At 40.0% G+C, this 14,886-nt stretch overlaps 1 protein-coding gene across 3 annotated transcripts in view; it reads right to left on the bottom strand.

Annotated features, from left to right (window-relative positions):
• Positions 1-14,886, bottom strand: part of LOC129743763 (uncharacterized) — a 50,346-nt gene that overhangs the window by 4,450 nt on the left and 31,010 nt on the right. For 2 of the 3 annotated variants that reach the window (XM_055735910.1, XM_055735908.1), the window contains exon 3: positions 1,206-3,285. In XM_055735910.1, the coding sequence (XP_055591885.1) occupies positions 1,206-3,285 (2,080 nt within the window). Of the gene's footprint in view, positions 1-1,205; positions 3,286-10,514; positions 11,009-14,886 lie in introns of all 3 variants that reach the window. The other variant, XM_055735909.1, reaches the window with a different exon arrangement.

Below are 14,886 nucleotides of genomic sequence, written 5' to 3'. Positions count from 1 at the left end.
GCTAATATTTCGTTTGAATTTCCGTTTTGTTATCTCATATCTAATGTAGTCGAAAGATAACCAATCAACGATGTCGTTAATGTGCAGTTCAAATTTTACAAGCCGAAAAAACTGACCACAATACAATTGCAAAGTTTAGGCGATCCTCTCCGTACTACTAGGCAAAAGCTTTAGATGCCTATCATTGGTTTACCTTTTCAGATTGGAATACCATATTTCTGACACCATATCAGGCTACTATTTACTTTATTTTCATGGTGTTAAAACATTATTAGGATATTGTGTTTTCGAAAAATCTATGTTGTCCGGCCATAGACGATGTCCGGCCATAGACGACTTCCCCCTACATGTTTACATCCTTTTATATCGAACTGTGTTGTTGCTGCTGGCCACGGTATAGTTGCTAAATTCGTTGCCGAGATCATTCTGGCCCAGCCACTTCTGTTCCTTCCTAGGTATCTTCGACAGCATTTCCAAAATTCACCGGATGAACACAACCTAGAATCACTCATCAGCACCCTCAGCACACCGAAACTTCTAATTTTTAATCGTGTTATCGGATACATCGAATACGTATTCCGCGTCGCGGCCGACGAAATTTATTTTTCACAACAGTTCAAATGCATTTGTTTACACCAAGAGCTGTCATTTTGAAGCAGCGAGGTCAAAAAATTTTTTTATCCTCAGTTATCGCATTCTTGTCCATAAGAATCCCAATGGAACAGAAAGAGATACACTGGTGGATACAGCTTTTTGTGGCAACATTGCTTAGATGTTTCGAAGTTCATCTGGTAACACCATCATCGAACGTATCGCATTCGAACGAAAACAAGAATAGCTTTTTCGAATTCGATCGAAAGTATCCGTTCGAACGAACGACAGATACGCCGTAAACAAGAATAAGGGTGAACAACGGAAAAAGATTTAACAGAATTATTATTAAAATGGTTTAACGGACTTCTCAGATCGCTGTTTTCAAGAAGTCCGATTTTCCAAAGGCAGGTTCAGCTGAAATCTTGGCACGTTGCTTCCGTTTTTTATTATACTATTCCATCTTACGACATAACTTGATGAACATAATCCCTCTAAAAAACTCGACTAGTAATTTAAAGATCAACCATAAACTATAGAAGCTTGATGAGGCTTTACGAGTGAAACTTCGATTTCCAAACTTATACTATACCTCAATTAGCTGTCCTACATACCTTAATTCTATTCGATAGCCGCAAAAACACGCTTTCCGGTTGGCCCTTCTGTCCCGGTGGGGTCCCCCCACTGGCAGGAGGAACGGCCACTCCCGGCGGCATCGGCGTGGTACTGGTTGTGCTGGTCAGCGTCGGTATACCCCCGGGAATCACACCCAGATCTTCGGCCGACGAAGGTGAGGATTGCCCCCCAAGCAGCAGCATTTCGTCGATATCTTCCACACCGCTGCCGTTCGATAGCAAACTTCCACCGGTTGGGTCTTGCTGGTCGATTTCGTCTCCGGAGCCGGAGGGAGGGACAGAGGGAGCTGTGCTGCTGTCACTGGGTTTCTTTTCGCCCATTGTAGTCTGTCCTTCCACGCGGGCCTCTTCCGGTAGGTTGAAAATATTTACATCTTCCGGAGGAGAAAGGGGTTTGGTATCATCTGGAGGTTGCGGTTGAACTGTGTTTGGTTGATTTTCATCACCTAGGAGTTTAACTTCAGATGATGATCTATCAGGGGTGTTTTGAAGGGGTTCGGTTTTATCCGTGGGTTGTTCAACTGTTGCAGTAGTTTTTTCAGAATCTCGCTGAATGGGTTTAATTAAACCTTTCTCGTAAGCCCTGATGTTGCAAAATGCTGCTTGGTATTCTGGTGGAAACCAATTGAGGATACTATCGTTGCTATTGATGTTTCTATCTTCATTCGTATCATCAAATTGAAAACCTAAGAAATTGGCACATAGGATACGCTGACTTTTCTCAAAAGATGAGCGGATAATTTGATTATCGTTCAGTAAAGTACTAACAATATTGTGCTGGCATCGTAAAATCATCTCCAATCGTTCTCTGACTTCTGGTGAGCAAGAAATGCACAGTGGTTGATAACTAACGGTGAAGCATTTTACATTGTACAGAAAAGACTCGTGAGAGAGTGTATTTGAGTCAAACCGACCGGGTTCATTACCCTTGCCGAGGGCTTCCGCAGCCTTTTTGACAATATTCATAACGGCTTCACCGGCTGATTTAAGAATATTGTTTGGATTTTTTCCCTGTTTTGTTTTTGAATCTTGCTCTTCTTGGGTAAGTTCTTTTTTCAAGTCCCCTTCCTGGCCGGTAGCTGTAATTTCTTCTTCGTCGTCCTCACCATCCTCTCCGAGAGAAGGTGTGTTATCTGTTTCGAATGCTTCAAATTCTGAGGTTCCATAAACCCTGAATAAGGAAACTGGACAGTAGTGTTCGGAGTTGTAATGTGAATGAATTTCAACACGAACAAACTTCCCGAACAAATGTGGATGCAAGTTGAAGCTCTGCACATCTCGTTCGTCTTTGGCCACAAATTGGCCAACGTTGGACCACTCTCTCGTTGGGAATCGGTTGCTAACCGAAACGGAAAACTCCTTTGGCGACGAAGAAAAAAGCTCAAAATTAGCCAGCTCTACGCGCTCGGCCTGAATCGGTTCACAAAGTTCCACCACGAACCATATTTTGCTGGTGCAAGGATTTAGCAAATATTCATCCTTGTGGGCCGTTAACACGGAACCGGTGCTCTGCGCTTCCGGGTTAGAAGCTATAATCTTTGCCCCACAATCCGGGGCAGCGTAATTTTTCGCTCGTGGTTTCAATGAAGGCATTTTACTGCTCGTCGGTTTCGAGTTGCGCTTCATGGCCGAGGCATTCACATTTTCACCCAACTTTTTCTCAGCTTCCGCCATTTGCTTCTGGGCCCATTCGGAAAACACGGGCATAGGATTCTCCTCGGTCAGATTAACCTCGGCACCCTCGCTGGTGATATTCTGAACATCAGCTTCGACATCAATTATCACACCTTCCGTTTGCTGCTGATCTCCAACTCCTCCCCCCGAGTCATCTATCTTATCATCCGGATGAAGCGGAACCGAGTCAGCTTCCGGTTGATTGTGGGTACCCTCCGGTGTAGCGATGTCTTCCTGAACGTCCACACCGTGGTCCATAAGTTGATGGCTTATATTTTTCAGCGTAGCCTCGATGTTTTCTTCGAGCTTGGACTCGATGTTGAGTTCGCTGTGTTGATGATCCACTAGCGTGATCACCGACGGCGTACCAGGGATATCCTGTAATCTGGGAAAGAGAAAAAAAATCGTTAATTTTTCTTTTACTTTCCGTTTTTTAGAATTTTACAAAGCCTCGATAAGATATATCCAAAACATTTGAAGGAAAGGCATTTTATTTTCAAATTGTGAAACAAGATTTTTCGGTTTAAACCCTCGACGAGACTGCTGCTGAGTCCTGTCGATTAAAAATATAATATGCAAATGCGATCAAATAATCTTCAAAAACATTCTAAACCCCCAGAAACCCGATTGGACAACAAATTGGCTTGAGAGAATGTGGCCGTGAGCAGACACAGGAATCTAAAGTTTCAATAGCAGGAATTAATACGCCAGAGGGAAGGCCGAAGGACCGACCATCGATAACATTTTAATAAACATCTCCCCACTGACCGGTTTTCAATATCTGTCTGTGTCTTCGATTGGCGTTTTGATAATTATCAAAGACAACAAACAGTTCTATGCGTCTTTTCGCTGTGTGTTTTTGCGCGCGCGATTTTCCAGGCGTGACGCTGACCGATCGAAAGTTGTTTCAATTCAATTTCATTCGATAAAAGATAGAATTACCCACTTCTACACACCGGAACACATTCCAACAAAGGAAAAAAAAATTTTATCGACCGAGTATTTTCTTGTCAACACAAGACTGTGTGTAGGTCCACGTGACTCACTTAGGGAAGTTTCTTGAGGCGCCAGCTGGAAAGGCCAGAGACACACCTTCGATTTACCTACAAGTGAAACACGATGACCATTCGACCATATTAATAGAAGCTAGCTTTCTTTTGCACGAGTCGGTACGACTTTGTTTTTGAGATTGAAACGTGATACACGCGGTTCCTTCAGAAATAGAGCAATACAGTGATTGGAAACGTGCTAAGATTCACGCGTTGGGTATCACCACATGGGAAACCTTCACGTTTCGTTTTGACATTCTTTAGCAACTTTTTCTAAAGAATCACATTATAAAATTTCTTCGGAATTTACAGAATCTGATTCCTAATTGTTTTTGATCAGAACAGATGGTTTGTTTTTCTTTTATGGAATCCCCCTCCCCTGTTTAACGGATTTCGAATCATCTTAGAAATAATTTTCGTGACTAAATAATTTTACATGCATCATTTGGCTTTTTTTTTCATCCATCAGTTTACATCAATTTCAGCATAAATCAGAAGCAGAGCACTTCAGTTTGATTTCCGAATAACAACTCATAGATGATTTCATCTTATTCAGTGAAACTTGATCTTTAAATTTGTTTTCAACATCTGAAATTTTTACTGTGTATTTATAAGGTTCATGCACGGAAAATAATAAAAAGTTAAAATTTACCGAGATAGCAAGGCGAACGCTCATGGAAGCCAAAAAGGTAACTTTCCACTGACCACACTGACGGGAGATAATAACCAAACAGTAGCGCCACAAAGTCCTCTATAGAAGAGTTTAGAGCATTTGGGAAGCTTTTGAAAACAGACATATAATTAAAAGGGATTCTCGGGCTCCTCATGTTATTTTTTAATAATAATTGAGCAAAATTTTGTCATCAGAAGAAAAACATTCGAATTTTTACAAAAATATGCAAACAGCTCTCACATAAGAGCAGACATTTCAGAAGTGCATTTTTCACAAATGGAATATGACACTTAAATAAACTCTTTAACAAAATCCTAATCATTTTAAATCTTCTTCCAGTATTTACAATAAACAACTCAAACACTCTGTGGATTCCAGAAAAAAACATCAAATTTGTTACTTTGGTTAACAGAAAACAGGATAAAATTCCAGTTTTTTCAACCAGTTTTTTTCCTTGTTAGGATGCTTTCCAAAACAAAACTTCCATAAGTTTAGCTTACAAATATCTTCAACATTTATTTTGAATGGAAGTTTTTGTGAAAAAATCACTTTTTCATTCAAAAACTATTAAAATACTTAGGTGTGTTTTCCATAGCAAGAAAAACATCAGTTTTTGGAACTCAATTTACCGCTTAGTAGCTATCGATATTTTTTTTCAAAAAACATTTAAAATACTAGAAGAAGACCTAAAAATTGATTCTACTTACTTTTTAAGAGATCTCTGAAGGGAAAAAGCCGTAGTAAAATGAGTTTTAAATTCATAGGAAATTTTCACTTTTTGTTTATATTTTTTCCTAATTACAAAACGTCAAAGATTCACCCGGCATCCCGAACTGGACACTCGATTTCGATTTTTGGCTGCTCGAAAAATCAACGAGCAATGTCGATACCCGAGGTGCTTTGATTGATGTTGTAGCCCAGCTGGAAAATCAAACCAGACATTTGATAAATATCGATCTGTACAAGGGCGAACACGAAATTATTGCGACACATTCAACAGGGCATAACTTTTTTACCATTGGGCAAAAATCAACGAAATTTTGCTCACTTTCTCATTGATGTGTATTGTTTACATGCTGTCAAACTCGGAGTCGTGTTTTTCGATTCAACGAAAATGGAGGTGAACCAACGCGAGTCGAGGGAACAAATTCTTTCTAAACACCTGTAATTTTCTGACCTGTCGCACCGGCAGTTAGGAAAAATGTTGAACATTCACCATTCAATCGTCTCCAGAGTGTTGAAATAACTGGAAGAAAACCGGGACTGGAGAACAAAAAGACGGATGGGAAAGTGAAGCGGATTATTAAACCAAATCCCAACGTCTCAAGCCGTGATTTGGCTAAAAAGATCGGCATGTCGCAGAGCTTCATCCAGAATGCAAAGAAAAGAGCTGCACTACATACATACAAGGTACAAAACTTTCTAAACTACGATGATCGGCAACAATCGATGGCTAAAACTCGGGCACGAAAGCTGTACGAGAAGATGCTTCTTCTTCTTCTTCGTTTTAGTTTATTTTGGCCAGAGAATGAAAATCTATAACACCTTTTTTCCGAGAAGATGCTGACAAAATATGGCTGCTGTGTGAGTGATGGACGACGAAACGTATATAAAAGCCGATTTTAGGCAAATTCTGGGGTTGGAGTTTTTCACCGGCAAGAGCAAGTTCGATGAGGACGAAAAATTTAAGAAGAAGCATTTGGCAGGCCATCGGCTTTGCCTCGAGAAGCGCCGTTTGCTGTTTTTGTAGCAGCACGACAAAGCTCCCCTATTTTGGCCAGATTTGGCATCATGCCACTATTCTAAAAGTGTCCTGGAGTAGGTATGATGCCAACTCTGTCAATTTTGATCCAAAGGACATGAAGCCGCCAAACTGTCCGGAGCTGCGCCCGGTGGAGCAGTACTGGGCAATAATAAAGCGGGAACTTCAGAAGAGCAAGAAGACAGTCAAAGACGAGAAGGACATGTTAAGAAAATGAAAAAAATCTGAGAAACTGGTATCGGATGACACTGTAAAGACTTTGATGTAGGGCTTCGAGCGAAAATGCGTTCAATTTTACACTCAAGGCTCCATCGATTAACTTTTCTTTTGGTTTTTTAAGCAAAGATATGTATAAAACTACCCCAGCGCTGATGTGGTCTACTGGATAGGCTGGCGCGAGTCTGGTAACCCAGGCGTACTGGGTTCGATTCCCGGTATCGGCAAGAAAAACTTTTGGGTTCGAATCCCATAAGTTGCCGACAGGTGAGATGCTTGGGGTGTAAGTAGAGGCCAGTCTCGAACCTACCCTCCTCCAACTGGTATCAGGAGGGGTTGGTTTATTATCTTGAACTGCATTCTGTCCATTAGTGTCCATATCCAGTCGGAATAGATATAATGAAGTGCATGATGGTCTAACCAACGTCTCATGATCGCTTACTATTCTACGCTGCTACTCTAAACTTTAAAATTTTTTTCTCCAAACTATCTCTAATTTTCATTTCCAGCGTCAGCTCCCCGAGCTATTTAAACGTCACAAAAAAAAGGTATGTATAAAACTACCCTAAAATTTTGGATTGATTCTAAACATTATAAGAAAATTGGCATGACATTTTCGGTGTCGCAATTATTTCGTGTTCGTCTTTTACTCAAACGGACTGAACAAGTTGGAGAACACGGTAGGAGGCTTTTAGCCTAAATTTGAACGGAATTTTGTTCAAAATGGCATGTCAGTGTGATCAAGGCTGTAAGAACCATCTTACCACTTCCGCCGGCGTCTCAAAGACTCCCTTTTTTTGGGCCTCAGGGCGGCACGCTTATCCACAAAAACAAATCGCAGGGAATATCAGTCGAATGAAAGAAAACTCCCAAAGTTTATGCTTCTCTATGTGTACACGTATATTGCCAGACTTTACACTGCTTGCCCCCCACTTCCTTAACTAAGGCTAGCCTGTTAGGGACCTTGCTCTTACTGCTGCTGACGAACCTCGAGGACTGATGGCGACCTCGATAGTTGTTCCTGGAGGGGTTGCGTTCCAGCACAAGGGGGCTTCCGTCGTGGGAACCCCGACAGGACGTTCCAGGCTACCTTCTCCTCGGAACAAGATGGCTTCCGTCGGTGCACCAATGCGGCCTAGCGATGGGTACCAGAAACAATGGCTGGCCTAACGACGACGCCGGAAACAAAGGCTTTTAGCCTAAGCCAAAGGGGTCCTAATGTGAGGACAAACAAGGATGAGCGAGTATTTCGGCAAGGGTCTTTGGCGGTCCACTGGCTTACCTGATGTCCTTACTCACACCTTTTCCAATACTCTTCTCACAGTTTCGACTATGGTTGACTTTTTTCTTGGTTTTTAGTCACAAGGTAATGTTCGCGCTTTGGTGGGTTTTGGAAGAGTGGACGAGGATCAGCCAGTGTTCTTTGACCGACCTTCACCTATCATTCAGGTCGTTGCCCTCGCCTTGGCGCTCTTGCTTTTCGAGTAGATTTTTGTCGACGTTGTAATTATCGTTAGCTATCTGCTACCAACGGGTTCAGCTGACGGCCATCTGGTGGTCAAGTTCCTAAGCTTGGTCGGTGTATGTGTCTGACAGCAGGGGGCTTAATCATCTGGGGACTGCTTTAACAAATGACACTCACTGCGATATACTACAAATAAACAAAATTTACATTTAACGCGAACAATCTATGAAACCTCATTGGAAGTGTCATCTGGCGCTTACAAGGCTTATGTCTTTTCGAGGTGAAACTCACCTCACAGTGAGGTAAAGTTTACCTGAATCGAGCTGGAAAAAAAGGTACAATTCACTGGGAAAAAGGTGAATCCAAAAAAGGTAAATCTTACCCCGAGCCTCGTAACGAGGTGAAGATAACCTGAATGGAGCTGAATAAAAAAGTACAATTCACCTAGAAAAAAGTAACTATTTGCGAACCCGTTTATTGAGGTTAAGGGGGTTAAGCTGTTTTGTTATCCAGGAACAAGTTTTGCTCCGTGCACAATAGGTGAAAATTGGAACAGAATGGTAAGTGCTTTTTTAGGTATCATTTGGTTGTGCTGGTTCTCGTCTTAATACTTTACTTTGGCCCACAGAGCTTCGAGGTGTATTCCACGTCATCCTTCAGATATTATTCCGGAAAGGCCGGACCTGACCGGATTAATCGAACGGAGAAGGGCATGAATGATTCAGCGGCCATGATGGCTCAGAAGAACCCAAAGCCGAATTGCCATTAGCCTAGGGTTGTCATCCGTCCCGCAAAAGCTGGACATGTCCTGCTTTTTTGTTGAATGTCCCGCGGTCCCGCTTTTTTCTTGGAAAACTTTTACAAAGTTAACTAACTGACACCGTAAAAAATCAAACTTAAGTCTCAATTTGAATTCTATGATAAACAGAAAATCTTTCAAATCCTTTTTCATAGCTTATGGTAGACAATAAATCTTATGCTCTTAGCATTATAGTAAGATTCTGATTCAGTTAAGTGTTCTTGCAGCATGTAAACCAATGTATGAAAAAAATATTGTTAAAGTTGCCTCCAGATAATTATAAATTATAGAATTATAGAGATAAACTTTTTCGCCTGAATCTTAGTTAAATTTTCAAATATTGTACACCACCTTTTTCGACTCAATTGTCCAAAGTATATAAAGATGGAGGTTTTTTTTTATGTTTCCAAACTTTTGATCAAATTACCAAAAAAAAACTAATTTTTACAAAAACTACACAATGGTTTTTAGCACGGTATCAAATCCGCCGTTCACACGTTCGACTTGAAATATTGAACTTGAAATAAATAACGTGTTAATTTGCGAAAACCATGGAAAAAAGGGTGCATATGGCATAAATCACTGTAAATAGAAGTCATGTGAGAAAAACTGAGCAAAATCATTCTGCGTTGAAAAAAAAACCTTAGGGTACTTTCTATGATCAACTTTGGCTGATGGTTAACGTATAAGTTTGGCTACACAATTAGGCTTTTTTTTTTATTTTCTTAAATGTCCCGCTTTTCTTCCGCCGTGTCCCGCTTTTTTTCGAGAAATGTCCCGCTTTTTTCTGAAAGTATCTGGCAAGCCTACATTAGCCTGGTGAAGAAAGGACTTGCCTCAACTTTTTTTTTAAACACGGTGATACATTTTAAGTAAATATAAGGTAAAAATTCCTAATTATCTCAAGTAAATACCAATTTTTGAATGATATTTTTTAAGGACAAACTAACATTTACATTTTAAATTAGTGAATAGGAAAACGGTATTTTTTACTTTTTTGCTAGGTGAATGCTAAGGTAAAATTAACCTTTTTGCTAGATGAATTTAAAAAAAAAAGGTGAAACTAACCTTTTTGCTAGTTGAATAAAAAAAAACTAAAATTTACCGCGAAAGCTGGATGGAAAAAAATCACCTCGCTTCTCGGTAAATTTAACCTTTTTTTTATTTTCCGTGTGACCAAAAATACTGCATTAATCTAAAAACTTGAAAATTGCGCCTTAAGGTATGCAACGATTTTTAGAATTCTCTTTGTCTGATACTTACAACTGTGAAATGAGAACTATTATGGCAAAAAAAGTTAACGGACCTTTTATCTTCGGTGTTTACAAGATTTTTGCCTAGGGTCAGGGCAATGAATTAAGGATGAAGTCTCCTATAATTTCACTTTTTCTTTAGTCTCATGAAAATGCTTCTAGTTCATCTACGAATTCATGTATCTTTCTAATTTTTGGAGCATATAAACTTGAAATTATACGCTGAAAATCCTGAGGGCGGCGAGTTGCTAAATTTTCCCAAAAAGAAATTATGAAAATAAGAAAAGGGGATCAACTGTACTAAGAAAAACTCGTGAAAAGTTTCAATAATGTCCAGTAATTTCAAGATTTTGCAGCCTGCCATTTAGTATACTTATAACTCATTGCTCAAACTTACCCATCGTAGTAAAGGCTGGTCAGGGCCAGAATCTGTGACACCAGTAGAACCCAGCAGAAAGTAAGCAAAACGGCTAACTTCTTCATTTTGACCGCTCGCTTCAGCAGAAAATTGAACAGCTTCATCAACAGGAACCATTCAACGTAGACAACCAGCACTAGATACAGATAAACTGCGAGCATTGAACAGACATGGACATAGAATGTCAAATCGGAGGAACTTCACGGTAATTAGCTTAGGAATGCCCCAGTCGTAAGTACATCACAGATTGTAGCTCTAAGGTAATCGTTCAAGTCTTTTCTTTACACCAGCGTCACTAATAAGCTGCATAGTTCTGAGCCATTCGGAAGTTCGCAGAATGCACATTGTGTTGTAAAAGCTGACACTTGATCAACCACTGATCATCATTGGCTCCAACATTGGAACATTCATATTTCACTTCACTTCAATTACCGAATGGACAATATAAAAACAATTGTAAGTAAGCTGCCACCCTGCAAGATTGTTTCGATCAATATGATAACAGACAGATGTATGCTGGCACGAGAAGAGAATAAAATTCTTTACTGAAAGCCCGTTCAATTGAAGAATGTGTGCAGAGTAGCTGATGACGCGTCTGTCTGTTTGGACTAAGTGGACGTGTTAAGTAATTGCGTAGGCGGAACCCGGTCTTTCTCGGGGGTATCGAGTTTATTCTGAGAAAAAAAAACTGGAAACGCGAAACCAGAGCAATTTTTCTTATCGCCCATAGAACGACGCATTTGGTGATATAAGTAATTAAAACTTTTTTCAAAGATGGATAGGAAAACGATACGCGAAATATATAGCGAGATGGAAAAGGCATTGTTCAAACTTGCCATAACAGGCGCTAATAAAGTTGAAACGAAAACAACGAAACACGTTTTGCGGTTTGTGACTGGTGGTTGAAAGCCGAAACTTTAAGCTGTCAAATGAGATTTATAAAGCACATAGGAGTTGCTCAGAAAACTATTGTACTTTTGATTGCCGGCACATTTTATGAGAGGTGTGGAATTCGAAACGGCTTTGTGAAATATCACTGAAATATGGACCCGATAAGCGAAAAGTTTTTATTTAAGTAGTCTAAATAAATAAAAGGTTCAGATAACTCATTACAGTGTATAAAATCTTCCCCGTGAAATTATTGTAGTCACAGTACTAATGATCGGGCTAAAGGGTGATACGGTCAAAATTTGGTCAAGGGAAAACGCGTGTAAATCGGTGAAATCGTGTATTTGAAAAATCAAATTAAATTTCTTTTTCAAGTTTAATTAGTATAAAATTCAGGAAAAATATTCAGTTAGGCTTCCGCTTTTCCGAATCCGTATTGCCGGGCCTTACGCTTAACCCCTGCAATCAGATTTTGTACAGCCACCTTGTCCACCTTCTTCGCCGCAGAAAGCCAGTTTGCCTTGAACTGCTGCTCGTCCTTAGCAGTTTTTTTGGTCTTCTTTAGGTTCCGCTTGACAATAGCCCAGTATTTCTCAATTGGGCGGAGCTCTGGCGTGTTGGGAGGGTTCTTGTCCTTGGGAACCACCTGCACGTTGTTGGCGGCGTAACACTCCATGGCCTTTTTACCGTAATGGCAAGATGCAAAATCCGGCCAAAACAGTACGGAACAACCGTGTTTCTTCAGAAAAGGCAGCAGACGTTTATTCAAACGCTCTTTCACGTAAATTTCTTTAAATTTCTTGGTTGACAGTCCCGGAAGCTATGAAAATGCTGCTTTTCAAGCCACAGGTACAGATGGCTTGCCAAACCAGATATTTCTTCGCGAACTTTGACAGTTTCATGTGCTTGAAAATATCTGCTACCTTTACCCTTCCTTTTGCCGTATAAAACTCCTGTCCCGGAAGCTGCTTGTAGTCGGCTTTGACGCAGGTTTCGTCGTCCATTACCACGCAGTCAAACTTGGTCAGCATCGTCGTGTACAGCCTCCAGGATCGCGCTTTGGCCGTCGTATTTTGTTTATCATCGCGATTTGGAGTCACTACCTTCTTGTAAGTCGATAGTCCGGCTCGTTTTTTGACTCGATGCACGGTTGTAGACGATACACCCAGCGTATTTGCGGCATCTCGGAGAGAGAGGTAAGGGTTTCGCTTGAAACTACCCGCAACTCTCTTTGTCGTCTCAGCGGCTTCCGGTTTTCGATTTCCTCCCGATCCAGACTTCCTGGCTGTCGACAATCGATCCCCAAACACCTTAATTACATTTGTAACGGTTGATTTGGCAACTTTTAGCGATTTTGCCAGCTTTGCGTGCGAGTAGCTCGGATTTTCGCGATGCGCTAGCAAAATTTTGACACGCTGCTCTTCTTCCTTGGACGGCATTTTGAAAACTGAAGAGTGAATTCCAAAATCCAAATAGGAGCAACATTCTACACACACACACCTTCAAAATGAGGGGTGTTTAGTTTTTTGAATGCAAAATTGAAAGAAATACGTCAAGTTGATATTGACCAAATTTTGACCGTATCACCCTTTACAGGTAGAATTTGAATTTCTTGGTCAACAGGATAATCCAAGATATAGAAAGGTAAATAAGGTGAAACAAGATAAAACTAGGTACGATTAAAACATGATAAAGTAAAATCAAACAAGCTTTAAAAAGATAAAATATGATAAACAAAACTAGAAAATATTTATTAGCATCTGAATGAATTAAACTACCTTGGGCCTTGTGAAAAAATATGTATGGTTACATAAATCAATCAAATCCCATTCAAAATAAAAATCTGGCCACATCATCAAAACCCTTAATAGCAATATCAATCTCAACGATTGTTTTTTGGATGCATAACAACAAAATTATGATCTAATTTTCGTCTGATTAAAAATTTTAATTCATAAATCAATTATCCGTTTTGTAAAACACCCGTCGATGAATTTTTGTCTGGATCTCATTCATAATAAAACATAAATTATTGCAAAAACATTAAACAGTAAATGTGGACAACCCCTTTTTCTGTCGTCCAATAGAAAGTTTGAAATCAATTACATGTGCTGTAAAACTCCCATGTGCAAATTTTCATTATAATCCGATGTATGTATAATCAAAACAATGGGGGTTATTCTGCGAGTCGAGTGACGTGACCCACAAAATTTCACTTCTTTATCCTGACTTCAGGAAATGTTTCAGAGAAGAAACGTTAGTATGAATGAGCTCCAAAAATCGATCACAGGTCATTTGAGCTGAAACTTCTAGCCTAGAGTGGTTTCTGGAGTCGGCACAACGATGTGACACAACGACCCCTGACCCTGAATTTAATACCTGGAATCGATTGCTCGTCCTTCAAAACACTCATGTGCAAATTTTCATATCAATACATTGCATAATAACGTCAATATAGTAAAATCACTGAACAGTTCATATGGACGACCCCTTTTGCCGACCCCTGACACAAAATTCAATACCTGGAATCAATTTCTCATCTCTCAAAACCCTCATGTGCATATTAGAGTGCACTTTAAGCCCCCCGGAGGGGTAGTTTAGCCCCCCGGAGGGGTAGTTTAGCCCCCCGAAGGGTACGGACTGTACAAGTGAAAAATTCAATTATCGAGAAATGTTGACCTTTTCTGTCAGTAGATGGTCAATGGTGTAAGGTTTGTTAAAGGATTGTCCGTTGGCATTTACATATATGAAAAATTTTAAGAGCAAGGTATCTTTGAATCTATTATTTTTGCCTATGCTCTCAAGGCAAAAAAGCTTGAATCTGAGGGAAAAAGCTTAAAAACGAGATTCACTAACACTTAGCAAATAGATGTTGGTCACACGATACATAGACAAATCCTATATCATTGCAGGGGTCTGCCCGGCTGCAAGCAAATGTATGTGTGTATGTAAGGCGCCTGCCTTACATACACACGTACATAAGAAGAGCAAAAAACAGGAATCTATTCCCATTCCCATTCGCTTAACAAGACAAAGGATTCCTTGAAAGCCAGACCCCTGCAATGATATAAAATTTGTCTATGTGTCGTGTGACCAACATCTATTTGCTAAGTTTAAGTGAATCTCGTTTTTAAGCTTTTTTCTACAGATTTAGGCTTTTTTTGCCTTGAGAACATAGGAGATGAAAGCTTAAATCTGGAAAAAGCTTAAATCTGACATAAAAAAAAGCTTAAATCTGAGAGATGTGCTCCACAAGGATCTGTAAAGGATCTTGGAGTTGAGTAGAACCGAATCTTCTGTTCAGCTTTAATTGTTGTTCGTTTTGCACGACTCGAAAACTTTTCAAATTGATGACGATTATAGTGAAGCTTTGTACCTTCCATCCAAAAAGACTTTTTCTCCTGTTTTTGTCTTGACATTGCAGTCCACCACTGGTTTGTCGTAAACAATGTCCAGGTGATGT

This window comes from Uranotaenia lowii, chromosome 2 (genome assembly GCF_029784155.1).
Source record: "Uranotaenia lowii strain MFRU-FL chromosome 2, ASM2978415v1, whole genome shotgun sequence".
Taxonomy (NCBI): Eukaryota; Metazoa; Arthropoda; class Insecta; order Diptera; family Culicidae; genus Uranotaenia; species Uranotaenia lowii.
Note: the sequence above shows the minus strand (reverse complement) of the source record. Positions and strands in the feature narration are given on the sequence as shown.